The sequence below is a fragment of the Cherax quadricarinatus genome, chromosome 20 (genome assembly GCF_038502225.1).
Source record: "Cherax quadricarinatus isolate ZL_2023a chromosome 20, ASM3850222v1, whole genome shotgun sequence".
Classification (NCBI taxonomy): domain Eukaryota; kingdom Metazoa; phylum Arthropoda; class Malacostraca; order Decapoda; family Parastacidae; genus Cherax; species Cherax quadricarinatus.
In genome coordinates this window covers 20324837-20352474 of record NC_091311.1, presented here as the reverse complement: position 1 = coordinate 20352474, position 27638 = coordinate 20324837, and the positions used below count along the sequence as shown (strand labels likewise).

The 27638-nt window shown below is 48.3% G+C and overlaps 1 protein-coding gene across 2 annotated transcripts in view; it reads left to right on the top strand.

Moving 5' to 3' along the window:
- The window catches only part of LOC128703772 (uncharacterized), a 767381-nt gene that overhangs the window by 281031 nt on the left and 458712 nt on the right, over window positions 1-27638 (top strand). For both annotated transcript variants that reach the window (XM_070086895.1, XM_053798585.2), the window contains exon 2: window positions 6091-6153. In XM_070086895.1, the coding sequence (XP_069942996.1) occupies window positions 6096-6153 (58 nt within the window). In that variant the 5' untranslated portion in view covers window positions 6091-6095. The remainder of the gene's footprint in view (window positions 1-6090; window positions 6154-27638) is intronic.

Genomic DNA, 27638 nt, shown 5'->3' with positions numbered 1-27638 from the left:
GCAGAGCAGACCACTGTGCTTCAACCAGCTGTAGAATGAAAATTACAAGGGTGAAAATGTGAGTGGCAGCCCCATCACCTTCACAACTGCCAGATCCACATTATGATTGGCTGAACCTAGGTACTGATCTGACGATGAGGCCCCGATCCTCAGACCCTTATTGACCTGGTTCACTGGTTGGTGAGGCAGCCTAAGTGAGTGTGTTAACATGCTCCGAATAAAGGTTACATACTCTTTGCATGCAACAATCTGCAAACAGGGACAGTTCTGAGTCTATCCCTTCCATTATGTCATTCACATATACCAAAAATAGCACTGGTCCTAGGACTGACCCCTGTGGGACCCCTCTCGTCACAGGCACCCACTGTGATACCTCATCACGTACCATGACTCGTTGTTGCCTCCATGTCAGATATTCTTTGATCCATTGCAGTGCTCTTTCTGTTATATGTGCCTGATCCTCTAGCTTCTGCACTAATCTCTTGTGAGGAACTGTGTCGAAGGCCTTCTTGCAGTCCAAGAAAAGGCAATCACCCAATCCCTCCCTATCGTGTGTTACTTCTGTTACTTTGTCATAAAACTCCGGAAAGCTTGTGACACAGGATTTGCCTTCCATGAATCCGTGCCTGTTGTCGTTTATAATCTTGTTCCGTTCCAGGTGCTCCACTACTCTCCTGATAATCTTCTCCATGACTTCGCATACTATACACGTCAGTGACACTGGTCTATAGTTTAGTACTTCGTTTCTGTCTCTTTTCTTAAAAACGGGGACTACATTGACACACACAACATCTCTGCTCCCTCTCTTAGGACCCACGGAGAGATATTGTCCGGTTCCACCGTCTTTTAGGTATCAAGGTCAATTAGCAGCTTTTTCACCTCCTCCTCATTTGTGTGTATTTCATCCAACACTTGTTGGTATATTCCTTGTTGGTGCCCCCCTCTATTCTGTCTTCCCAGAGTCCTTCCTGTCTCCACTGTAAATACTTCCTTAAATATCGTGTTGAGCTCCTCACATACCTCTTGATCGTTTCTTGTGAGCTCCCCACCTTCTTTGCTCAGCCTTATTACCTGGTCTTTGACTGTTGTCTTCCTCCTAATGTGGCTATACAGCAGTTTCGGGTCAGACTTGACTTTCGATGCTATGTTGTTTTCGTACTGTCGATGATGAGCCTACCTCCTTATTTGTGCATACTCGTGTGTGTGTGTGTGTGTGTGTGTACTCACCTAGTTGAGGTTGCGGGGGTCGAGTCCGAGCTCCTGGCCCCGCCTCTTCACTGATCGCTACTAGGTCACTCTCCCTGAGCCGTGAGCTTTATCATACCTCTGCTTAAAGCTATGTATGGATCCTGCCTCCACTACATCGCTTCCCAAACTATTCCACTTACTGACTACTCTGTGGCTGAAGAAATACTTCCTAACATCCCTGTGATTCATCTGTGTCTTCAGCTTCCAACTGTGTCCCCTTGTTACTGTGTCCAATCTCTGGAACATCCTGTCTTTGTGTGTGTGTCTGTGTGTGTGTGTGTGTGTGTGTGTGTGTCTGTGTGTGTGTGTGTATGTGTGTGTGTGTGTGTGTGTGTACTCACCTATTTGTGGTTGCAGGGGTCGAGTCACAGCTCCTGGCCCCGCCTCTTCGCTGATTGCTACTAGGTCCTCTCTCTCCCTGCCCCATGAGCTCTATCATACCTCGCCTTAAAACTCTGTATGGTTCCTGCCTCCACTACATCACTTTCTAGGCTATTCCATGGCCTGACTACTCTATGACTGAAGAAATACTTCCTAACATCCCTTTGATTCATCTGAGTCTTCAACTTCCAATTGTGACCTCTTGTGTCTGTGTCCCATCTCTGGAACATCCCGTCTTTGTCCACCTCGTCTATTCCGCGCAGTATTTTATATGTCGTTATCATGTCTCCCCTGACCCTCCTGTCCTCCAGTGTCGTCAGACCGATTTCCCTCAACCTTTCTTCATAGGACAATCCCCGTAGCTCTGGGACTAGTCTTGTTGCAAACCTTTGCACTTTCTCTAATTTCTTGACGTGCTTGACTAGGTGTGGATTCCAAACTGGTGCTGCATACTCCAGTATGGGCCTGACGTAGATGGTATACAGAGTCTTAAACGAATCCTTACTGAGGTATCGGAACGCTATAAGTAGGTTGGCCAGGTGCCCGTATGCTGCAGCAGTTATCTGATTGATGTGCGCCTCAGGAGATATGCTCGGTGTTATACTCACCCCCAGATCTTTTTCCTTGAGTGAGGTTTGCTGTCTTTGGCCATCTAAACTATATTGTGTCTGCGGTCTTCTTTGCCCTTCCCCAATCTTCATGACTTTGCATTTGGCAGGGTTAAATTCAAGGAGCCAGTTGCTGGACCAGGCTTGTAGCCTGTCCAGGTCTCTTTGTAGTCCTGCCTGATCCTCGTCCGATTTGATTCTTCTCATTAACTTCACATCATCTGCAAACAAGGACACTTCTGAGTCTATCCCTTCCGTTATGTCGTTCACATATACCAAGAACAGCACAGGTCCTAGGACTGACCCCTGTGGAACCCCGCTTGTCACAGGCGCCCACTCTGACACCTCGTCACGTACCAAGACTCGTTGTTTCCTCCCTGTCAGATATTCTCTGATCCATTGCAGTGCCTTTCCTGTTATGTGTGCCTGGTCCTCTAGCTTTTGCAGTAACCTCTTGTGAGGAACTGTGTCGAAGGCCTTCTTGCAGTCCAAAAATATGCAGTCGATCCACCCCTCTCTCTCTTGTCTTACTTCTGTCACCTTGTCATAAAACTCTAGTAGGTTTGTGACACAGGATTTTCCTTCCCTGAAACCGTGCTGGTTGTCAATTATACACTTGTTTCTTTCCAGGTGCCCCACCACTCTCCTGATGATCTTCTCCATGACCTTGCATACTATACACGTTAGTGATACAGGTCTGTAGTTTAGTGCCTCATGTCTGTCTCCCTTTTTAAAAATTGGGACTACATTTGCCATTTTCCATACCTCAGGGAGTTGCCCAGTTTCAAATGATGTGTTGAAGATCTTTGTTAATGGCTCACACAATATCTCTGCTCCCTCTTTAAGGACCCATGGAGAGATGTTGTCTGGTCCCACCGCCTTTGAGGTGTCAAGTTCACATAGCAGCTTTTTCACCTCCTCCTTGGTTATATGTACCTCATCCAGCACTTGCTGGTGTGCCCCCTGTTCTGATTTCTTGGAGTCCTACTGGTTTCCACTGTAAATACCTCTTTAAATCTTGTGTTGAGCTCCTGACAAACCTCTCGGTCGTTTCTTGTGAATTCCCCATCACCCTTCCTCAGTCTGATTACCTGGTCCTTGACTGTTGTTTTCCTCCTGATGTGGCTGTACAACAGCTTCGGGTCAGTCTTTACTTTTGATGCTATGTCATTTTCATATTGTCTCTGAGCCTCCCTTCTTATCTGTGCATATTCGTTTCTGGCTCTTCGGCTGATTTCTTTATTTTCCTGAGTTCTCTTTCTTCTGTACCTTTTTCCATTCTCTAGTACACCTAGTTTTTGCCTCCCTACACCTTTGGGTGAACCAAGGACTCGTTATGTTCTTCCCATTATTTCTGTTTCCCTTGGGAACAAACCTCTTCTCTGCCTCCTTGCATTTTGTTGCTACATAGTCCATCATTTCTTGTACTGGTTTTCCTGTCAGTTCCCTCTCCCACTGAATGTCTTGAAGGAAGTTCCTCATGCCTGAGTAGTTCCCCCTTTTGTAGTTTGGTTTTTCCCAGCCTATTCCTGCTACTCTCTCCACTTGGAGCTCAACTATGTAGTCGAAGCACAGAACCACATGATCACTAGCTCCCAGGGGCCTTTCATACATGATACCCTCGATGTCCGAACTACTCATGGTGAATACAAGGTCCAACCTTGCTGGTTCATCCTCTCCTCTCTCTCTGGTAGTGTCTCTAACATGTTGATGCATGAGGTTTTCCAGTACCACATCCATCATCTTGGCTCTCCATGTTTCGGGACCCCCATGGGGCTCCAGGTTTTCCCAGTCAATCTCCTTGTGATTGAAATCACCCATAACTAGTAACTTTGCTCCCCCCATGTGTGCTCTCCTGGCCACCTCGGCTAGTGTGTCGATCATTGCTCTGTTGCTCTCATCGTATTCTTCTCTTGGCCTCCTGCAGTTCTGTGGTGGGTTGTACATTACTGCAATTATCACCTTATGTCCCTCAGACTGGATTGTTCCTACTAAGTAGTCCCTTTCGCCCGTGCCATCCATTCCTTCCATTTTCTCAAAACCCCACTGGTTTTTAATGAGCAGTGCAACTCCTCCTCCCCCTCTCCTCCCTCTGTCTTTCCTGAGGATTTGATATCCGGATGGAAAGATTGAATCTGTTATTATTCTGGTGAGTTTTGTTTCTGTGAGTGCTATTATGTCTGGGGATGTCTCTTTGATTCTTTCGTGCCACTCCTCATACTTGTTTGTTATTCCATCTGCATTTGTATACCACACCTTCAACTTCTTTTCTAAGACTGTGGTCTGGGAGGTATATTGGGGTTGGGGAGGTGGGAGACCTGGTAAGGAACTATGGGTTGTTGCTGTGGGGGTGGAGTTTGTAATGTAGTGGGTGTTAAAGTGCGCAGCAAAAGTTTTTGGATTTAGGAGGGTGGGTGTTGGAGGGAATAGGTGTGATTGGTGTTATGATGAGGTAAGGAAAGTGATTATGGAGAAAAAGTTAGCATATGAGAGGTTTTTACAAAGCACAAATGAAATACGAAAGTTTAGAATATGAATATGTGGGAGTGTAAAAGGAAATGAAATTAGAAGTAGGTGAGATTTTGACAACAATTTTTTCTGAGAATAAAAAAAGGTTTGGAGTGAGACTAATGAGTTCAGAAAGCCTAAGGGACAAATAGATTTAGGACTGATCTCTTGTACTGAGCAGGGAGGCGTAACATCTTGAATTGTGAGGAAGAGCCAAAATGTGAGTGGTAAGATGGAGAAATGAGGAAGTAGGTAGACTGAAAGGAGGTAAAGCAGCTGGGATTAACGGGATCAAGATAGAAATGCTAAAAGCAGGTGAGGATATAGCTTTGGAGTGCTTGGAACATTTATTCATTAATTGTATGAAAAGGGGAAGAAAGCGTGTATATTTCTTCAGTATGAAGGAGTGTTAAAATAATAAGGTAAATAATCCTATTGAGAATACCAGGTAAAGTGCATTGTAGAATTAAGGTTAAGACAGAGAGCAAGATCGCATATAAACAAGGTTTTAGGAAGGATAATGGAAGCGTAGACCAAGTGTTTACACTGAAGCATATAAGCGAACAGTACTTAGATAAAAGTAAGAAAGTTTTGTTGCATTTATGCATTTAGAAAAAGGAACATGAGAAGATGGATAGGAGAGCAATGTGGCAGATTTTGCAAATGTTTGGAATAGGTACTAGGTTACTTAAAACAGTTGAGAGTTTGTATGAGGATCTGCATCGGAGAGTTGTAAGGACAGGAGACACCCAGGAATGGTGAAGGGAGGGTGTAAAGAAGGTTTTATGTACGATGGGATCGGACATCCAACAGGTGTGAGCAAGCGTGTGGGAGAGTAGTCGAGGTAAGTGATTTTTATGACTTGATGTGCTCATGGGGTGGAAGCAAGAAAACATTAATAAAGGAATTCAGTAAAACTTGTTAGTCGAACTTGAGTCCCGGAGGTGGAGAGTACAGTGCCCGCACTCTGACGGAGGAGCTGGGATCATACAGTTTTGAGAAGTATCTGAGCTGTAGTGCTGGCACGCCTCTGGCAAGACGGTGACGGAATAAGTGACGGTGACAGTGTTTCTTCTATTTTTTTCTGTCACCCTTCTCGGTAGGAGACTGTCGGTGTGTTAAATAATGCTAAGTAGAGATTCTTACCTCCATCACCCTCATATTATAGTACTATGTTATTTACACTATAATCAATACTGTTTTCCTAAACTACTACTACTACTACTACTTCTAATAAAAAAAATTATTATTATTATTATTATTATTATTATTATTATTATTATTATTATTATTATTATTATTATTATTATTATTATATTAACTAAGAGAATATTGGGTCCTGCAGGAGTGATGTGGGGGCGGCGGCAGGAGCATGTAGGAGGCGCCCTGCTCATCCTCAGCTTCCTGGGTAAGTGTTGTAACAGGCCTTTCTTATGTGTTCCCTTCCCCACTCCTGGCTCTGTCTGTCTGTTTATCTGTGTCTTTCTGTCTGTCTCTGTCTGTCTCTCTCTCTCTCTCTCTATTGGAGCCATTTCTTCATCAGCGAACTCATTTAGCCAACTGTATTTCATCGATGTCGTTATGTTGTAGGAGAATGTTACAGACTCGAAAAGTTCTTGGAATGAATGATCTCCAATGAATTGATGTTCTTGAGAAGGGTATAGCCAGAGCGTAGTTGCTGTTTGCTGCCCGTCTTGTTGTGTAGGAGCTGTCTTCTCGTTGTCCGCGAAGTTGAGTTGAGTGTGGTACCTTGACATCAGTCTCTCTCTCTCTCTCTCTCTCTCTCTCTCTCTCTCTCTCTCTCTCTCTCTCTCTCTCTCTCTCTCTCTCTCTCTCTCTCTCTCTCTCTCTCTCTCTCTCTCTCTTTCTCTCTTTCTCTCTCTTTCTCTCTCTTTCTCTCTCTTTCTCTCTCTCTCTCTCTCTCTCTCTCACTCTCTCTCTCTCTCTCTCTCTCTCTCTCTCTCTCTCTCTCTCTCTCTCTCTCTCTCTCTCTCTCTTGCTGTCTATATATCTATCTATTCATCTACTTATCTACCTATTTTTTTCTTTCATTGCCTCACTGGTTGACCACTTGAAGAGGTTGGAAAGAGCATATCTGAGCTTTTCGAACTCTTGTTAGTTCTTCAAGAGGCCATAAAGGAAAGTTTGGTTTGCCACAGGTGCTCTCGACTCGTATAACAAGGCAGGAGTGTTAAAACTTCAATGTTCCTGGGAGCCTCTCCATGTGCTGAGGTTTTCAATATTGAGGTGAAGACAATCTCTGAAGTAGCCTCCAGTGTCCCGGACACATACTTGTGGATTGGTACTTATTTCCCGAAAGCTAGAGAAAGGAAATTTTTATTCGTTTTCAGTTCAGCACTGAATACATAGATGAGACTGTGTGCTTTTGAGAATTTCATGTGGTTTGAGTAATCGTTGAATTAATATGGCAAACGTAAGTTGACAAAAAAATAAAATCTCAGCATTGTATCTTACATGTTGTATATAATATTCCATGTGATAAATGTATTAACATAAAAGTGACAGAAGGTAGAAAGTAAAAAAAATCACATTTCCTTGAGCGGAAGAATTTACCAGTAGCTCACACATCGACACCATGCCTAACCCTTCTAGGGTAGGGTAGGTGCCTGAGCCCGAGCCTTTAGCTCATAAGACTGTCATTCCCATTAGCCCCCTTGAGGCGGGGATTGCAGACCAGAGAGGCCTAGCTTGTGGCTAGGCCTGGGGACAGTTGGTCCCAAAGATGAGGAGGTACTTGTGCCTCCTCCCATGGGAGACTTAGGTCTCAGACACTCCCTAAAGAGGGAGCCCAAGCCGGGCCACCACTTGGAAAAGGCCCGGGCCGGGAGAATACCAGCTAATCTTTAATAATAATAATAAGTAGCTCACACAGGGCGCGGTATAACGGGAGATTGGATACGGAACACCGGTGTGGAAAGATCGTAGGACAGAGTGTGTTGTGTTCGCTTGGAATATATATCAGTGTTAGTTTACGCACAGATTGGCGACGTTTCTAGTGGTTCTTGGACTGTGTTCAGTGTTTCAGGGCAGTGAGGCACGTGCGGGTAGCTACGGGCCCTGACTGGGGCACTGAGCCTCACAGCTCTGCACCCAGTGTGGGCGGCTGTGAGGTCACAGGCAGCAGCTCTGCTGCTGGCTCTATCCCCACACCTACAGTCACCATGACAGACCCAGGAGAGCGGCCTAAACGTTCATTGGAATGCGGGGACGAGTTGGAGGACGACGTGGGGCAGGTGGGAGCCCCCACCAAGAAGGCCAAGGATGCAGTAGAAACTATTGTATCTGCCAATCTGCCACTAGATCAGTCGGCAGCCGCTACCCAAGGAGACTTGCACCCCCAGATGGCCATAGGGATTGTGGAAGGAAGCCAGGAGGCTGTAGCTCCACAACCGGCAAGGATAGAGCCATCCCAGGTCCCTACACCAGTTGCGCTGGCCTCCACAGTGGACGGGGACTGGCTGGCTCCACGTGGACGGAGGAATTCCCGCTCAGCTCTGGCACAAGCAACCAGGGCCTTCAACAAATTCAAGGTTCCGGATTACGGGTTTGTAAGGTATCTGGAAGGTCTACCCCGCCTCAAGTTCCACTGCGAGTTCACTCTCAGGAACGAGGTTTTGGTCATTCCTCGGGACGAGGATTCTTACGAGGAATTGAAGGGGCTGGGGGCTGGTTATGACCCATCCCAGCATGGTGGAACTGGTTGCTTCGGAGAAGGTGTACAAAGGGGTGCTCTTACACGTCCCTGTGCCCCTCCCACTGGACCCCATTTTGGAAGTGCCCAATGTTGCCAAGGCAGAGCGACTCACTGCAACAGTGAACAAGGTGCCCACCCGCCAGGTGCTGATCCACCACAAAGGTCCACTTCCCACGCACCTGGACCTTGGGGTCTGGGGAAGATTCAAGACCCGACCATACCTGTTGGGCCCAGTACAATGCTTCAACTGTCAGGGGTTCAATCATATTGCAACCTCCTGCCAGCGAGAGAAGAAGTGTGGTGTGTGCAGCAAGGCACACGACTCGAAGGACTGCATTGCCATCCTCAAACAGCCAACCGGCAAAGCCCTTTGGCCGGAGCCCAAGTGTGCCAACTGCTCAAAGAGGCACCATGCCTGGAACTGGAGCTGTCCTGTGATGGTGCAGCACTGGCAGCAGGTTCGTCATCGGAACGACCCGACAGCCCCGACACCACCCAGCCTTGGAACCACCCAGCAACAGTCGGTATGGGCTCCGACCGCGGTTCCCCAGATACCGCAGGAGGGCAATACCAATGAGTTCCCGGCACTGGGCTCCCAGCAGTTGCATCAGAGGGCATGCACTGGCTTGCAGCAACGTGGTCAACTACGGGGTCAGATGGTAAGGTGGCCAAGAAGACAGAATCAATGGGAAAAACAGCCACAGGCCAGGCACACTGCCCAGCAGGTCCCAGCTGGGCACCAACATTCTTTGCCATACCACCAGCAGGCCTCTTCCCAAGGGCAGGCCCCTACTGTGAGCGGCCAGAGTCAGGCAGAGGTTCCCTGCCAGGGGACCCAGAAGCCCATGGCCACTCAGGCTGGGCCCAGGGTGCACCCAGCTTATGCTGCTGCAGTGTCAACAGCCACCCAGACATACCCAGTGACCCAGCACCGACTCGACGGGTCGTCCAGCTCAATGCCTGCGGAGGTAATGGTCGAATCATTTCCCGATCGACTGAAGAAAACCATCGGGGTCATCTCAGCACTCCTCTGTCGCCTGTTGCCGTCGGCGGAGGACAAGGGCACCTGCAGACAGCTCCTGTCATGGGTGCTAGGCCTGGTCCTACTGGACAGGAAGGACTCAATGGAACTTCAGGCCATCATCCAGGAGTCCTTCCAGTCCGTGATGGAGGAGGCCCCGGAGTCGCCAACAACGGACGACGAGTCCCAGGCAGAGATGGAATCAGAGGGCCACCTCTGCAGCCCTTGAAGATCCTCCAGTGGAACATTTGAGGGCTGCAGTGGAAAATTCACTTAGTGATTGAAGCTGCAGTTCAGGATGAGGTTGATATCTTCCTGTTCCAGGAGACACTTACCAATTCGTCACATCAAATGCAGCCACGTATCCCGGGATTCTCGGCCTACCTTCAGCACCTGGAAGGGACTGGCAGGGGCACGGCGATCTACGTCAGGACCACTATCCCTCATTCAATCTCCAATGACCCCATCAACTGTGTGGAGGGCGTAGAGGTTCAGGCTGTCACCCTACACCTACTGGATGGACCTCTCGTGGTTTACAATATTTACAGAAGCTCTCGGTACACCCTTGACATTTCAGCGGTGGCAGCACTCGCCCCACGGGAGGGTCTTGTTGTGGCTGGGGATGTCAATGCCCACCACCCAACACTTTCTTCTGTCTCTCCTACCAATGCAGCTGGGAGGCACCTTGTGGCTGTGCTGGAGGAGGTCCCTGAGATCGCCCTCCTCAATAATGGTGAGCCAACCCATCACTACGGTGGCCGCTTGGACGTCACACTCATCTCCAGGCAGTTGCTCTCGAGTGCGAGATGGGAGGTCCACCCCCGTCTCACCAGTGATCACTTTGCAGTGGTCACCACGCTGATGGTCCAGCGGTGTCCGCTCCCCACACCTGCCCCCAGATGGAATCTAAAAAGGGCCGACTGGCAGTGCTTCCAGTAGGTCATTGAGCGCTGGTGGGCAGAGTCTCCTCTTCCAGAAGACCCAGATGAGGCGGCTCAAAGCTTGCAGGTGGCCTTCACATGTGCAGCTGAGGCAGCCATACCTAAGATTACAGGCGGAGGGTCATATAAACGTGACTGGTGGTTTTACAATGAGGATATCAGGGAGCAGAACCACCACATCAATGTCGTACGCAAGATGCACAGGCATAATCCCACAGTTGAGTCCATGCATCTGCTCAGGGAAGTGGTGTGGCATGCACGCCATGTCTTACACAGGGTCCGGCAGGCTAAATGGTTCAAGTGGTATGCCTCCTTCAGCTACTCCTCCACCTTATCTGAGATTTGGACCAAGTTACGATTGGCCACTGGGCAGTGTCGCAGTGTTGCTCGGTTGCACCCAGACCCCGCAACGGAGGCAGAACGTTTGGTTGACCCTTTCACCTCCAGAGCAGCCATGGCTCAACTGCCTCAGGATCTCCAGGACCTCCAAGCCACCCTCCTTCCTAGAAGGATGATGGTGATCCAAGCGGCATGCCAGGCTAAGGATGTCACGGATGAAGACTTCACCGACCAGGAGCTCCAGGCAGCCTTCACATCTCATCGGGACACTGCACCGAGGCATGATGGTATCACCTATGGCATGATCACTCGGTCTAGCCATTCTGGACATTCAGCTGTCCTGGGGGTCGTCAACCAGACTTGGCGAGCTGGCAAACTCCCTGTCGTATGGAAGGAGGCTGACATCATACCGATTCCTAAGCCTCTTCTCTCTAGACCCTGGACAACGGCACTCCACAGGGCAGGGTGCTTAGTCCCACCCTGTTGTATGTACTGATGCACCGGCTGGTGCGCCTGCCTTTCTCCAGAGGCACCTTCCTCCTCAGCTATGCCGATGACCTGGCACTTGTCGTACCTAGGAAGCGTTGGCTTTTGCAGCATGCCCAGGAGGACCTCAATCTGCTGGCTTCCACTTACCATCACTTGGGGCTCAAGATATCTGCGGCAAAATCCAAAGCCATGATCCTTTGCACCAGGGTACCCAGTCAGAGGCTGTGGGTCCTGGGCATCGACCTGGAGTGGGTTTACAGTTATAGGTACCTTGGCATCTACATTGACAGGCGCCTCACCTTCCAGAAACATGTGCACCCCATTAAAGAGAGAGCTCTGCAGAGGGTCAGGGCATTGAGTGCCATGGCCAACCCTAGGGTTGGGGACAGCCTCGAAGTCATGAGGTTGTTCTACATCCAGGCAATACGCTCCCTCGTTGACTATGGGGCACTTTCTCTGGTTCACGCCAGACCCACAAACATCAAATCCCTCTGTGTCATCCAGAACACAGCTGTACGGGCCATGCTGGGGGCTCCTAGGTGGGCCAATGCAGTGGCACTGAACCTTGAGGTGCAGCTACAGCCTCTTGAAGACAAGATCCAACTGGTAGCTGCCAAGAGGATCGCAAAGTATCTCCGACTCCAAGGGGCTGACAAACTTATGAAAGATTTATGGGTCCGCCAGGGACAGGTCATTCCGCTGCATCCCAGCCGCCGATGGATGTGGTCGGTAGCAGATGCCACACAGAAGCTCCTGCCCATGACATTGCTCCAGGCGGGAGGCTGCAACAGACTGGAAGCGAACTACACAGTGCCACCCCCTTGGGCACCAGAGCTGTTTGCGGTGCAATGGACAACCCTACCAGACAGCAAGAGGCATTGCACCCAGGACATTATGCAACGACTTGCCTCGGCTAGCATTGTGGGTGCGGAAGGCCCAGGATGTGTGTCATATTACACCAATGGCTCCAGAGACCCAGTGGCAGGCCACACAGCTGCTGGGATATTCCACAGCAATCTGACAGCAGGTTGGTGCCTCCCAGATCATTGCACCATCTTCCAGGCCAAACTCTTTTTTGCCATCCAACAAGCTCTGCAGCATGCTCTTGCAGACCATCAGCATCCCCCCATCATCCACGTTGATTCCAAGGCAGCGATCCAAGCGCTTATGCACAGAAAGCCAAAGGACAACATACACTTAATCACATCCGTCCGGGGTGACCTGCAGACTCTCATGGCCCAGGGTCGCAGGGCTATCATCAACTGGATCCCGAGCCATGTGGGTATCCCTGGCAATGATGCTGCAGATGACACTGCTAGGACTGCAACCCTCGAGGCACAGCCACGTGCTGCAATCTCCATCAGCCTCAGCCAGATTGCGCTGTGGGCTGCCGGTACGGCCAGGCGCCCATTCCCTGACCCTGGGGATTCATGGAGCCTCTGTTGGTATATCAGGGCGACCCACAGGGCGCCCCCTCCAAGTATTCGGACACAGTCCAAAGAACTGAGGGTGCATATCCACCGCCTACTCTTAGGGTATCCCACCACTGCGCGGATTGTTGAACGGGCACGAGAGGAGCTCTGTGCCCATTGTGACCGAATGGTTCCAAAGCCCTTGGTGCACTACCTGTTAGACTGCCCGGCTACAATGCCCCTTCGCCATAGACACTTCCCAATGGCCCCAGTGGGGCAGGCCCAAGTGGATGAGGCAGCACATCTTGTGTACTTAGCTGTCAGGGACTTGGAAACCTTACTTCCAGTCATTGCACGTCATCCCCCCCCCCCGCTGATGTTGCTGCAAGGGCCTGCTTTAGGCCTCCATTGCACTGCACACCAGCCGCTGCTAGTGCACACTAACGTTTAGTAGCTCACAAGCCTGCCAATCCCATTAGCCCCCTTGGGGCGGGGGTGGCAGACCAGAGAGGCCTAGCTTGTGGCTAGGCCTGGGGACAGTTGGTCCCAAAGATGAGGGAGTACTTGTACCTCCTCCCATGGGAGACAGGTCTCAGACACTTCTTAGAGAGGGAGCCAAGGCTGGGCCACCACTTGGAAAAGGCCCTGGCCAGGAGAATACCGGCGAATCTTTAATAATAAATAATAATAATAGTAGTAGTACGATCGACACCATGCCCAGCCCTTCTAGGGTAGAGTAGGTGCCTGAGTCCGCTTGCAGCTCGCAAGACTGTCATTTCCATTAGCCCCCTTGGGGCGGGTATGGCAGACCAGAGAGGCCTAGTTTCTCTCTACGGGCCACGTGAGGGCGGGGAATGTGGCTAGGCCTGGGGACAGTTGGTGCCAAAGATGAGGGGGTACTTGTGCCTCCTCCCATGGAAGACTTAGGTCTCAGACACTCCCTAGACAAGGGAGCCAAGGCTCGGGCCGGGAGAATACCGGCGAATCTTTAATAATAATAATTATAAGTAGTAGTAGTTGTTGTAGTAATAATAGAACAAAAGAGCATAAGGACAGAGGAGCACTGCAGGAGATCTAGGGATAGATTAATGAGAGTAAATTACATTTCAGGTAGGTGGAGATTGAAAGATCTCAACACTGCCATTAATGTGCCAAGATAGGAAAACAAATCAGAAAATAGGTCAGAGCAAAAAAATGAAGGGGCCAAAGGTCAGGTCAAGTATGGAGAAAGACAGGCTTCTACAGAGGCAAGCCAGGACTAAGATTCGTGTTGGGAGAGTTGTGTATAGGAGCTGACTCAGCTAAACAACATTTGTGAAGGTTAGAAGATAGGTAGATAGTTACAGCAGAGACCAAATTAATTGTGTGGTTGTGATCTCTGACATATTATAATAGAGCATAGTTTATGTCGGTAAAGTGTACGTATAATTAGGGCTCTTTAAGCCTGTTTGGGAGGGAGTGGTCAGTATCACCAAAAGATTAAGAGAGGACAAGAGAAACAAGATATGGAGTAGAGGAAAAACAAGCTTAATATCTAGAAGACGGAAGTTGATGGTCCAGAAGATCCTCTGGCAAACCTCTGTTGTTTAACTCTTTTGCACCACCACTACCACCACCATTACCACCACCACCACTACCACCACTATTATCACCACTACCACCACTATTACCACCACTATCACTACCACCGCCGCCACCCCTGCGGTCACCACTACCACCACCGCCACCACCACTGCCACCACCACCACCACCACCACCACCATCACCACCACCACCACCACCACCACCACCACTGCCACCACCGCCACCACCACCACCACCACCGCCACCACCACCACCGCCACCACCACCGCCACTGTGGCATGCAAAGAGTACGTAACCTTTATTCGGCGCACGTACACACCCTCGTTTACAGGCTATCTCCCCCAACCAGCGAACCAGGTTGCTAAGAGTTGATGATGGGGCCCCGTCGTTCAACTAGTGACCAGGTTCTAGCCAATAAGAAGATGGTTTTGGCAATCGCAGAGGTTATGTGGGTACCGCTCTCCTGTCTGCCCTTGTCATTCCCATTCTAGAGCTGGTTGAAGCACGGTCTGCTATCTTGTGGCTTCTATTTCTGCCTTGCTTACCGTGGAGTGCACTATACTTATCACTGTACATAGTGTACATATTGCTGTTCTAAATTGGTGAAGGATAATATAAGTCTAAACTTTTTCTACTGTGTTTATTTGCTCCCATTACACCCGGGGTAACAGGCCATTTGGAATCCTGGGTTGTAATAGCCACCACCACCGCCACCACCACCGCCACCACCACCACCACCACCGCCACCACCACCGCTACCACCACCACCACCACCGCCGCCGCCACCACCACCGCCGCCGCAACCACCACCACCACCACCACCACTGCCACCACCACTGCCACCGCCACCACCGCCACCACTGCCACCACCGCCACCACCGCCACCACCACCACCACCGCCACCACTGCCTCCACCATCATCACCACCACCACCATCACCACCACCACCACCACTACCACCACCGCCACCACCACCACCACTGCCACCACCACCGCCACCACCAGCACCACCACCACTACCACCACCACCACCACCACCACCACCATCACCACCACCATCACCACCAATGCCACCACCGCCACCACCGCCACCACCACCGCTACCACCGCCACCACCACCGCTACCACCGCCACCACCACCGCCACCACCACCACCACCTCCACCACCACCACCACCACCGCCACCAACACCACCTCCACCAGCATCACCATCACCACCACCGCCAGCACCAACACCACTACCACTACCACTACCACTATCACTACCACCACCACGACCACTACAACCACAACCACCACCACCATCACCACCACCACCACCACCACCGCCACCACCATTACAACCACCACCGCCAACACCACCACAATCACTACCACCACCACCACCACTATCACTACTACCACCACCACTACTACCACAACCACCACCATCACCACCACCGCCACCACCACCACCACCCCCATCGCCACCACCACTACCGCCAACACCACCACCACCACAATCACTACCACCACCACCACCACAATCACGACCACCACCACTACTACCACAACCACCACCATCACCATCACCACCACCACCACCACCACCCCCACCGCCACCACCACCACTACCACCGCCACCACCAACACCGCCAACACCACCAGTACCGCCGCCACTACCTCTGTACCACCACCACCGCTACTGCTACAACCACCACCATCACCACCACCACCACTACCACCGCCACCACCATTACAGAGACCACCACTACCATCACCGCTACCATTACCTCCAGCACCACGACCACCACTACCACCATTAACACTAGTACCACCACTGCAACCACCACTACTACCACCTTCACCACAAGCACCATCACCAAAAACAACAGCACCACGACCATCACTAGCACTACCACTTCAACCACCACTACTACCGCCTTCACCACCAGCACCATCACCATTAACACCACTAACATCACCACAACTAAAACCACCAACACCACAACTACCACCATCGCCACTAACACCATCACCACCACTACTACTACCACAACCACCATCACTATTACCACCACCACCACCACTACTACCACCGCCTCCAGCATTACTACCACCGCCACTAGCACCACCACAGTCACCACTACCACCACTATTACTACCACCACTACCACTTCCTCCACCACCACTACCACCTCCATCACTACTACCACCACTACTACCACCACTACTACCACCACTACCACCAATACCACTACCACCACCACCACTACTACCAACGCCACCATTATTACCACCCTCACCGCTACCACCACCACTACCACTTCCATCACCACCACCTCCATCACTACTACCACCACAACCACCACCACCACCACCACTACTGCTAGCACCACCATCACCACCACCACTACCACAACAACCACCACCACTACAACCACCACTACAACAACCACTACAACCACCACTACAATCATCATTACAACCACCTCTACAACCACCACTACAACCACCACTACAAACACCTCTACAACCACCACTACAACCACCACTAAACCACCACTACAACCACCATTATCACTACAACCAGCACCACCTTCGCCACCAAAACCAATTTCTCCACCACCGCCACCACCACCACCACCACCTCTGACACCACAACTACCACCACAACCACTACCACACCACCATTACCACCACCGCCACTACTACCAACGCCACCAGCACTACTACCAGCACCACCACCACCACCACCACCTTCACCGCCACTACCACCACAACCTTCACCGCCACTACCACTACCACAACCACCACTAACACCGTTGTCACTGCCACCAGCACTTCTAGGACTGATAAATTAGACACATGTGCAACACTTGGTTATCTTTGTTGAGGAATCGTTTCGCCACACAGTGGCTTCATCAGTCCATACAAAGGAGAACATTAAAGAACAGGAGGAGTTTGAGGTAATCAGTCCCTCAGCCTTGAGTCGATGTGGTGAGTCCATCAGTCTTTTAAAGTGTTGCACATGTGTTCAATTTATCAACTTGTTGGTTCTCTGAACCATTCATCTACACTAGTAGGACTACCACTACAACTACCACCACCACCACCACCAAGACTACTACCACAATCACCGCCATTACCACCACCACTACCACCACCACTACCCCTACTATTACCACCACCACTACCACCACAGCCACCACCATCATCACCACCACCGCCATACCACTACCACCACCACCACTATGACCATTACTACTAATACTACTACCATTACCACCAGCACCACAACCACCACTATCACTATCACCACCACCACTAAAACCATTGCCACTACCACCACCACTACTACCACCAATGCCACAACCACCACCACTACCACAATCACTACTACCACCACCACAACTACTACTACCACCACCACTACCACCACCACTACCACCACCAGCACTACCACCATCACCACTACCACCACCACCTCCACCACCCCTACTACCATCACCACTACCGCCATCACTACCATCACCACCATTACCACCACCACCATTATCACCACCACCATTACCACCACCACCATTAACACTACCACCATTACCATTACGACCAGCACCACCACCGCCAGTACCACCACCACAATCACTCCCGCCATTTTTACTACCACCACCACTCCCACCACCACCACCATTACCATCACCACCACCACCATCACCACCACCACCACCAATACCATCACCAACACCTCCACTATCACCTCTACCACCACCACCACCACTCCCACCATTGCCGCTATCACAACCACCACCACAACTACCACTACCACCACCACCACCACCATTACCACCACCACTACTTCCACCACTACCACCATTGCCACTGTCACCATTACAACCTCAACTATTACCGCTACCACCGCCACCACCCCTACTACCATCACCACTGTTACAAATAACGCGATTTCTAAAAAGCATAGAGATCTCCAGTGAATACTAGAAAGGACTGCCCTTCTAGCATCCAGCCTGTTACTGGGTTTTTGTAACAAGTAGTCAGTATCCTGGTCCAATTATCCATTAGAATTTAGTAAGATTCAATAGTGCTTCAGGATTACAACTGGTAGGCTACTAACTAAAGAAATTAAAATTTAATAAGTTTATTAATAAAGTTGTCTAGGCGTATATTATCAAATTAAATTAATCAATTGAATATAATATAGGATACAAGTTGCTACACTTCTCTCGTGTACAGTAGTATTGTGCTGAAGGCACATATCACATCTTAATGGCTTTTAAGTACCGTCTGGTACGTTATTAGCATTTGATAACATAATACAAATATATACAAGTCAGTCTGTGTGTATGTGTGTAAGTGCTCTAAGTAGTTTGCTATGTCTCAAGAATTGACTAGACTTAACCAGTGACTGACTAAAAGTCCTCACATAAACTTATTGACCAACCTGGCAATCAGAACAGCTTGCTTGAACAATAAAACGACTGATAAGCCGAACAGCAATATAGCAAGTAACAGTGATGCAGAATCAGGAACAAGGAGATAATATAAGGACACAAGTAGGGACCATCTGCAGATCCTCCACAAAAGCCACAAAACTCCTATGCTACTGAATCTAAGTTCAGCATTAGAAAAATCCCCGACTGTGACAGTACACAGATACCAGTACAAATTAGGTCAGAAGCTACAGCTCAGGACCTGAGTTGCTCAGAGTGTCTATGCGACACACAACCTCAGTACAACGTCGAAAATCACTAAGTCTAGGCAATGTTCTGTGAACAGAGTTCCACAGAACCAACAACAAGAAAGCGACAGAGACGATCCTTCAACAAGGGCCCACAAGGGAGAGGAGTGTGGGACGTCTTGTTAAGAGAACGTCCAACCGACAAGAGACCCAGAAGCCCATACAGACTACTCCAGGCGAGGTGTGATCGCCCCCCCTGATCACGTGATTGCTCTGTGGACTGCTGCTGCCCAGCAACACAGACAAGCCGGCAGCGTAACGAGCAATGAACAATAATTACAGAAGTTAGACAATCAAGACTTGAACTATGAGCACTGAATATATATAAATCTTACATCCTACCTAATAATATAGCTAAGTCAAATAATAATATAAAGCAATATATTTACGATTTAGCTATTATCGCAAACATAAGCAATATAAAATTATATGAACAAGTAATATACATTATATACATTGTGATCCATCCAGGGGTCGCAATACCCCCCCAACAAGACAAACGGTCGCACTAAGAGTTGCGTTAATGTCTTTCACATGATTACTCTTATAATTACTCATGTCACTTTAATAACACAATTTAATATAAAAAATCAGTCACTCATGTGCCAAGCACTTCTTATATTTCACAGTGTCTATTTCACTAAGTTATGCCCCTCATACTAGGGCAGTACACATCGTATCTCTGCATACTCATGGTTATGTACATCAGAGACAGGATAGCATAGACAAGCATGACATGTTGAGGCTCGATCATAGTAGTGGAGACTGCATATGAACAACAGTCTTGTGCGATAGACAGGAGACGACATTCCACTCTTAAATAGTGGTAGTGGAATGCGAGACAGTATGGACATCTGCGTATGAGGCTTGAGTGCAGTAACTTAATGGTGTGTAGTGAGGGGGGTGTCTGCGGCAGGACTGTTCCACCACTCAGTAACATCATCACCCACACAACACTACACACTCAACACTCAGCTTCTGTCTCAAACTGTCTCCTCCTCATACACATATATCACCACTACTGTGAATATATAGAATAATTAGACATGACATGAATATACATAGTTAACATGGGCTGAATAGATTACGTTACTTTATTGAATTTGATGTAGCAAGTAACAAAAGGTATTTGGGCATAAAATTACATTAATTAAATGTAGCAATGATAATTAAGGACGTGACAAAGCGTCAGCAATTACATTACAATGACCACTGATATGTTGTATACTAATAGAGTATGGCTGGATTCTGAGAGCCCACCTCATGATCCTAGGATTTTTACTCTTCATTGTGTTTATATAGGTGAGTGGATTGTGGTCTGAAAAAACGTTAATTTTAAATGGGAAAGTGCCCAAATACACATCAAAATGTTCCAAGGACACCACAAGAGCTAGAGCCTCTTTCTCAATAGTGGCATAATTTTTCTGGTGTCGTTTGAGATTAGATGAATAGTAACATATAGGATGGAGAATGTCAGTGGATGTTGACTGTTGGAGCAGCACAGCACCCACTGCATAACCACTCGCATCTATATGTAAAAAGAAGGGAAGATTGAAATTAGGACTCCTCAACACAGGAGCAGAGGAGAGCAGACGCTTCAAACCGTGTAAACGAGTCTGAACAATCCTTAGTCCAGATGAACTGAACTTTGCTACTAGTAAGCTCATTGAGAGGAGCAGCAATCTGAGAAAAGTTTGGACAGAACCTGCGATAATATCCTGCCATGCCCAGAAATCTCTGTACTCCCTATCCTGTGGCACTGGGAATGCCGAAATTGCACGAACCTTAGCTTCAATTGGAGCAACCTCACCTTGGCCAATACAGAAGCCTAGAATGGTAATCTTGGCTTGACCAAAACTATATTTAGCTAAGTTAACAGTGAAGTTGTAGTTTGCCAGTCTCTCAAACAATGCTCTGATAAACGTCAAATGTTGTTCCCACTCGACACTGTACACCACTATGTCGTCAAGGTAGGCTTCTACTCCGTCTAAGTTGTGAGTCAACTCGTTTATTATACGTTGGAATGAAGAAGCCGCGTTACATAGGCCGAAGGGGGTGACGAGGTAGTTAAACAGTCAATCTTGAACAGTAAAAGCAGATATTTCTTGAGCACGTTCAGTAAGCGGGACTTGATAATAGCCTCGTAATAGATCTAAATTGCTGACAAACTGGGCTTCTGACACATGGTCAATAAGGTCATCAATGCGAGGTAGGGGATAACCATCAGGCAAGGTGACAGAGTTCACTTTCCGGTAATCAGTACATTCTCTGCTCAAATGTTGTGCTGAGCGTTTGTCAGCTGCTTCTGCTCAGTCCCGACACATGGTGGAGGAGCTTTTGATACATCAACAACAGTGGCGACTGGTTTTCGCTGGAGAGTTAATACTGTTTGTATTGAACTAATACGGGGCACAAACACCAGCGCATCGATTAATGTGTTAGTGCCAGCGATCGTTAGTGATATATATGGCATCCAGCGGGAATCCCTGTGTGGCGTTGCCTTGAATGGACTTTCCCGGATTTTCGTCAAGTTTTGTGATACTCAGACCTATGAGCAGATTGTCAACCAGTACCAGGATGTAAGCAAGCAAGTCACCCCAGCAGTCACTGTTAAGTTACACGACTTTTCACGATACTATATGGGGGTATATGTGCTAAACGTACCTTTTGAGGCCAATGAAGTCGACATATGTGACGCTTTTGAACGTTATGGGAAGATCCACCAGGTTACTATGGGTCGATGGTCTGACGGCCTCTATGCTGGTCTTCAAGAGGGGTCTTTCACTTTGAAAATGTCCCTACACCAGCCAGTTCCTTTGTACGTACACCTGGAGGATTTTCGTTCCCAGGTGTACGTTACGTATCCTTGACAGAGACGAACTTGCCACCTCTGCGGCGCTTTGGATCACACTGTGGCACAATGTATTCAGCGTCATTGTTCGCATCGCTGTTGGGCCGTGCGGACGCACTGTGCAGTAGCTCCCACTACAACTGGTTTCTGCGCAGTTTTCACTGTTCAGACATGGCGGAGTACACCGGCAGGAGGATAAATACAGTTTGCATTGAGCTGTTGAGGGGTTCTCTGAGCCCTGCTACTATGAACGTCGTTCTACCTGCAATTATTAGGGATTTATATGGTATCCCTAATGAGGAACTGTATGGTGTGGCCCTTAATGGGATGAAACGAGTATTTGTAAAGTTCCTGAGGAATAGCTACTACAGCAGTGTGGTGGAGGAGTATCAGGAACGGCGAATGTGTCTCAACTCGACGATGGATGTGTGCTTGCATGACGTATCTACATTCTACACGTGGGTACGAGTGAGGAATGTACCCTTCGAGGCAACGCAGTTTGGTATACAGGAAGTTTTTCGCAAGTATGGTGTCATTCATGAAGCCAGAGGTGGGGTTTGGCGGGATGGACCATATGTGGGCCTCCCGGAAGGGTCATACAATATCAAGATGACTTTAAAGACGCCTATACCTTCGTATGTAATGTTGCCAGGCACCAGAAATCAGGTATATGTGTCGTATGTGGGGCAGAGGAGAACGTGTCGTCTTTGTGGCTCTTTTGACCATATAGCGGCACAATGTGCACGTAGAGTTGCCCCGGGGGTGTCAGTCCCGGTGGAGGACATCCAGCAGGCGAGTGTGGTGGCGGCGGCGAAGAATGGGACTACTCTATGGAGTGAGGAGGTGGAGAAGGAGGGTGAACAGATGGGGACGTGTGTCACACTCCCGGTGGAGGAGGAAGTTCCTTCTCCAACATCTGAGGTGGTGGAGGAAGTGGTGGAGACGACACAGGAGGTGTCCTTGGAGTCAGTGCTCCAGGAATTCTTGGAGGAGGCCTTGGTAGGAGGGGACATGGATGAACGGATCAGTGAAAAGCAGCAATTGCAAGGCCTGAGTGAGAAGTCGGAAGTAGTAGGGAACACTGGAAAGGATACACTTGTAGTGGCAGAGGTACACAGGGAGGATGTACCTGAGGAAGAGGTGGCTTTGGGAGGCAGCTCTAGGAAGAGACCAGCGGGGCTGACTGAATTAGATGATGTTTTAACACCTGGGCAAAGACCAGGTAAGAAGGTTTGGGCGGAGGTGGTCTGCAATTCCCCTACAGGGGGGGGAGTACAGGGAAAATCGGGGGAGAGACAAGGGGGGGTAGGAAGTTATATTAAAAAGAGTAATAAGGAAAGTGTAAGCAGCTTGAAGGGAAGTGTGAGCAAGCCACAGCGGCATAGGGGTAAGCCGCCTCTCCTTGACCATTCAGGTGTGTAACGATAAATGCTAATGGCTTAAAAACTGAGGTTAAAAGGGTGTGGTTGGAGTGGTTCCTTAAAAGGTACGATGTTGATGTTGGTTTCCTACAGGAGCATAACTATAAGTCAGGTAGTGAGTTGAGATTGAGAGGATATAAGTTGTTTGTGAGCATGGCAACGCTTTTAAAGGGCGGAGTGGCTGTTTTAGTAAAGGAGACCAGTCCCTTGCGAGTCATGGGGTGGGAGGAGGGGGGTGGGGGAGGGTTGTTCGGGTGGATGGGTGGTGGGGGGAGAGTAGGGTATGTTTTGTGGGAGTTTATATGCCTGCGATTGGTAACGTAAGGATAAAATCAGATTTTGTTCGTGACGTTTTGTTATATCATCTCAGGGGTTTACCTGCCATAGCGATAATTGGAGGTGATTGGAATTGTGTGATTAGGCATGTAGACGTAGTTCCTAGGGGGGCAGGGTGTGTGTTGGGTGTTTTAAGGGATGCATTGGGTGATGTCGGGGTGGTAGATGTGGTTGGCAGGGGGGGGTATCAGGTTGAGTATACCTATGTACAGGGGAGTTATGAGGCAAGGTTGGATAGGATTTATGTGAGGCAGGGGATAGGAGTGGAGAGAGTTAGAACAGTAGACGTGGGTTTTTCAGACCACAGAGCAGTGTTGGCTGATCTTAGGGTGGATGGTATTCCGAGAATATATCAGGGCTATTGGAAATTAAATGTGAGGCTTTTACAGGAGGAGGATCAAGGTCGGTCTTTTCAGTCATGGTGGAAGGGCTTTTGGGAGGCTAGGGATGAGGAGGTGGATTTGTTAGATTGGTGGGAGTTGCAGGCAAAGGTGAAAATTGTAGAATTTTTTAGGAAGAGGGGCAGGGAAAGGGCACGTTGGAGGTTTGGATTGCAGAATTATTTAGAGGGTCAGTTGAATGATTGTTATGCGGGGGGGGAGTAGGGAGGGAGGGGAAGGAGTTATGGGGGAACTTAGGAGTCGTTTAGTAGAGATGCATAATGAACGTTTTGATGCACTCAGGGTCAGGGCAGGATTGGAGGACGTACTAAAGGGTGATAAGCCAACCGGGTATGTTCTCAGAAAATTCAAGGACAGACAGTTGAGGACTACCGTGGCGCATATTGTTGTGGAGGGTGGGGAGGGTTATGTGAGGGGACAGGGTCTCACTGACACAGATTCTATCAGTAGGTATGCTGATGATTGGTTTACGGAGAAATGGAAGAGAAGGGGAGGGGTAGGTGGGATAGAAACATTTAGTGGGATTAGGGTACCGCAGGGTATGGGGAAGAGGGATAGGGAGTTGGAGGGAGGCATTACGGGGGAGGAGGTGGGGGAAGTGGTGAATGGGTTGAGTCAGGGGAAGGCACCGGGAATAGATGGGTTATCTAATGATTTTTACAAAGCGCATTGGGAGGTTCTGAGGGAGTGCCTAGTGGAGGTTCTGAATTATATGTTGAAATGGGGCAGAATGGCGCAAACACAGAGAACTGGGGTCGTTGTCTTGGTGCCAAAGAAGGGAGGAGAGGAGAAGGGTTTGGGAGATTATCGTCCGTTGTCGTTAATGTGTACAGATTACAAAATTTTTGCGAAGGTATTGGGGAACAGGTTAAAGAAGGTAATTGGGAGTAGAGTACATGAGAGACAGTATGGGATTCCGGGAAGGACTATGAAGAATGGGCATAGTGCGATAAGGGATTTTATAGAGAACTGTCAGGGAGGGGGCGTCCTTGGCTTGGATTGGGCTCAGGCATATGACTGTGTGAAGAGGGACTTTTTGTGGGGATGTTTGGAGAAATTGGGTTTTGGAGGGGGGGTAGTGAGGTGGGTGCGCACGCTGTATGAGGGGGCTGTAATGAGGGTGCAAGTTAATGGTAAGCTGGGGGGGCGGTGATGATGGAACAGGGATTAAGGCAGGGTTGCCCGCTGTCACAGTTGCTTTTTGCATGCGTGCAACATCCTTTCTTTGAGGCTGTGGACGAGGAATTGGGGGAGGTGGGGGGGGGGAAGTATGGGGGGCATAGTAGGTTATGTGGATGATACAACTGTGTTAGTTACGAGTGGGGAGGCTTTACGTAGGGTGGGAGAGGTCATTAGGAGCTTTGGGTATGTTTCAGGAATGGTAGTTAATTTAGCAAAGTCTAGGTTATTAGAAGTAGGAACATGGGTTGGGGGGAGATTGGGGGAGGAGATGGGATGGACGGTTTGTGATAGAATTAAGGTGTGTGGGATATGGTATATGAAGCAATTGCAGGAATGTAGGAGGATTAACTCAGAAGCAGTCACGAGTAGGGTTATAGGCAAGTTAAAAGGTTTGAGGGCCAGTGAAGTGGCGTTACAGCAGAGGGTGTTGGTAATTAATTCGGTGGTGTATAGCAAGGTCTGGGGTGTAGCGGAGGTGTTCCCTTTGAGGGTGCAAGATATACAGGAAATACAGAGGAGGGTGTTGAGGTTTGTATGGGGGTTTGGGAGGGCCTGGTTGTCCAAAGATGTGGTCATGACGGAGGTGAAAAGGGGGGGTCTAGGTTTGTTGGACTTAGGGTCTAGGGTAATGGTTTTATATATTAAGCAGAGGTATTTAAGGGTGGGGGGGAGAGGGGTGTTAGGGTGGATAGGGTGATGAGGGATGCTAGAAACTGGTGGAGTGGTAGGGATTTGAGAAAGTGTGAAGATGTAATAAGATTCATGTTGGCAGTGGGGCAGGTAAAAAGGTTGAAGGTAAAAGCAGTGGTGGGTGTGGTGTGGGGAAGGGGTGCATTGCAGGGGGTCACAGTTTACCCCATGTATAACTGGAGGGTCATATGGAGGGAGTTCAGGACGCTTCGGATACCAGCAAGGGTTAGGGAGTTGGTGTATCGTTTTCTAATGGGTGTGGTGGCATCTAAGTATATGTTGCATAAGATGGGGTTTGTTAGAGAGGCAACATGTTTATTCTGTGGGGAGGAGGAGACGGCATATCATGTGGTATATTTTTGTTCATCTTTGGAAGTGGTGAGAGTCTGGATGGCGGGGGTTATTAGGCTGTTGGGGGGGGAGTTGGTCTTTTCTTAGATCGTTGTCAATGGATGTTAGTGGGGTAGCAAGTGAGGTGGGTAGGGCTTTGATGTATGTCATGGCAGATTATTTGCATGTTTCTTGGGGTATGAGGCAGATTGTAGGGCAGTTGAGGATAAAAGCGTTAGCAGCGAGGTTTTATAGGACAAGGTGTAGGAATAGGTTAATATATGGGGGGAGATGGGATTCAAGTTTTTCGATAGGTTATCGTAATTTTTCTGTAGCACAGCTTCTAAGGGAACAGGGGGGGGGGGTAAGGGTAGGGTCTTTTTTGTGAGGGGGGGTGTAAGGTTAGGATAGCAGTGTGGAAGGTGGTGTGAGGGTGAGATAGTGAGGGCATATATTTATGAAATGGCTATGTTCCTGTAGAGATATTTGATATTGGCGATCAGTATCTTGGATACATTGTCATAATTGGAATGCCTTGCAGTACATATTGGTTGGGTATATTATTGCACTCACTATCGAGGAGAGGTGGTTTAAGTGGCTGTTATGGCTTTTTAGGCCAAGTAGTACTGAACACGTGAAAAAATGATTTACCAGTGAATTATAGTATGTGTTTTTATTAACGTTGAGAAGGGGTTTTAAAATATAAAATAAAGCAAGTAACAACTGTAGTCAAGTTTTTTTAGTAGTTTTAACGTGTAGCTGCAAGTACTTTCCATATTACCCTTGATTAGTTTTTCTTTAGATAATTAGTATACAAGTATTTCCTTTATAACGGTACTTCTTTATAAAAGAAGGATTGTAATACCTTGGCACAAGAGAATGTGAAGAATATGACTTAGTCAAGGAGGTTTAATTGTGTTTCAGATAGGGAGATTAGAATTTTGTTTAGTCATTAACAAGTTTGCCCCATCCTTGTGAGAACCCATTTGATATGGTTTATATTAAATATGTACATAGGTTGTTTAAAGAAGTGTATCCTCTAATTTATGTGTAAAACACATGTTATACAATGATGTTCTGATTTTCATGGTTGTTGTTTTTTTTTTTTATTATTGTTATGGAATATTGTGGATGTATATTCTTCCAATTATACAAGTGTGTCCGTGTAGTAACATAATGTACATATCTGTGTTCTTATGTATTTTGATTGTTAGGTTACTTGAGGGTTTTTTTTTGTCAAAACGGTGCATGAAAATATTTTTTGTATGCACTGGTTTATTAATTTGTTAAAAAGGGGTTTGTAAATGGTGGTAATTCACCTAAGGGTAACGTGTTATTTAAGTTCTGGAATGTGTGGTAGAGGAATTTTGATAATATCCAGTATAGTTCTTTTTATTAATCACTTATACGTTCTTGTATTCGTTGTTAAAATGAGGGGGTAAGGAA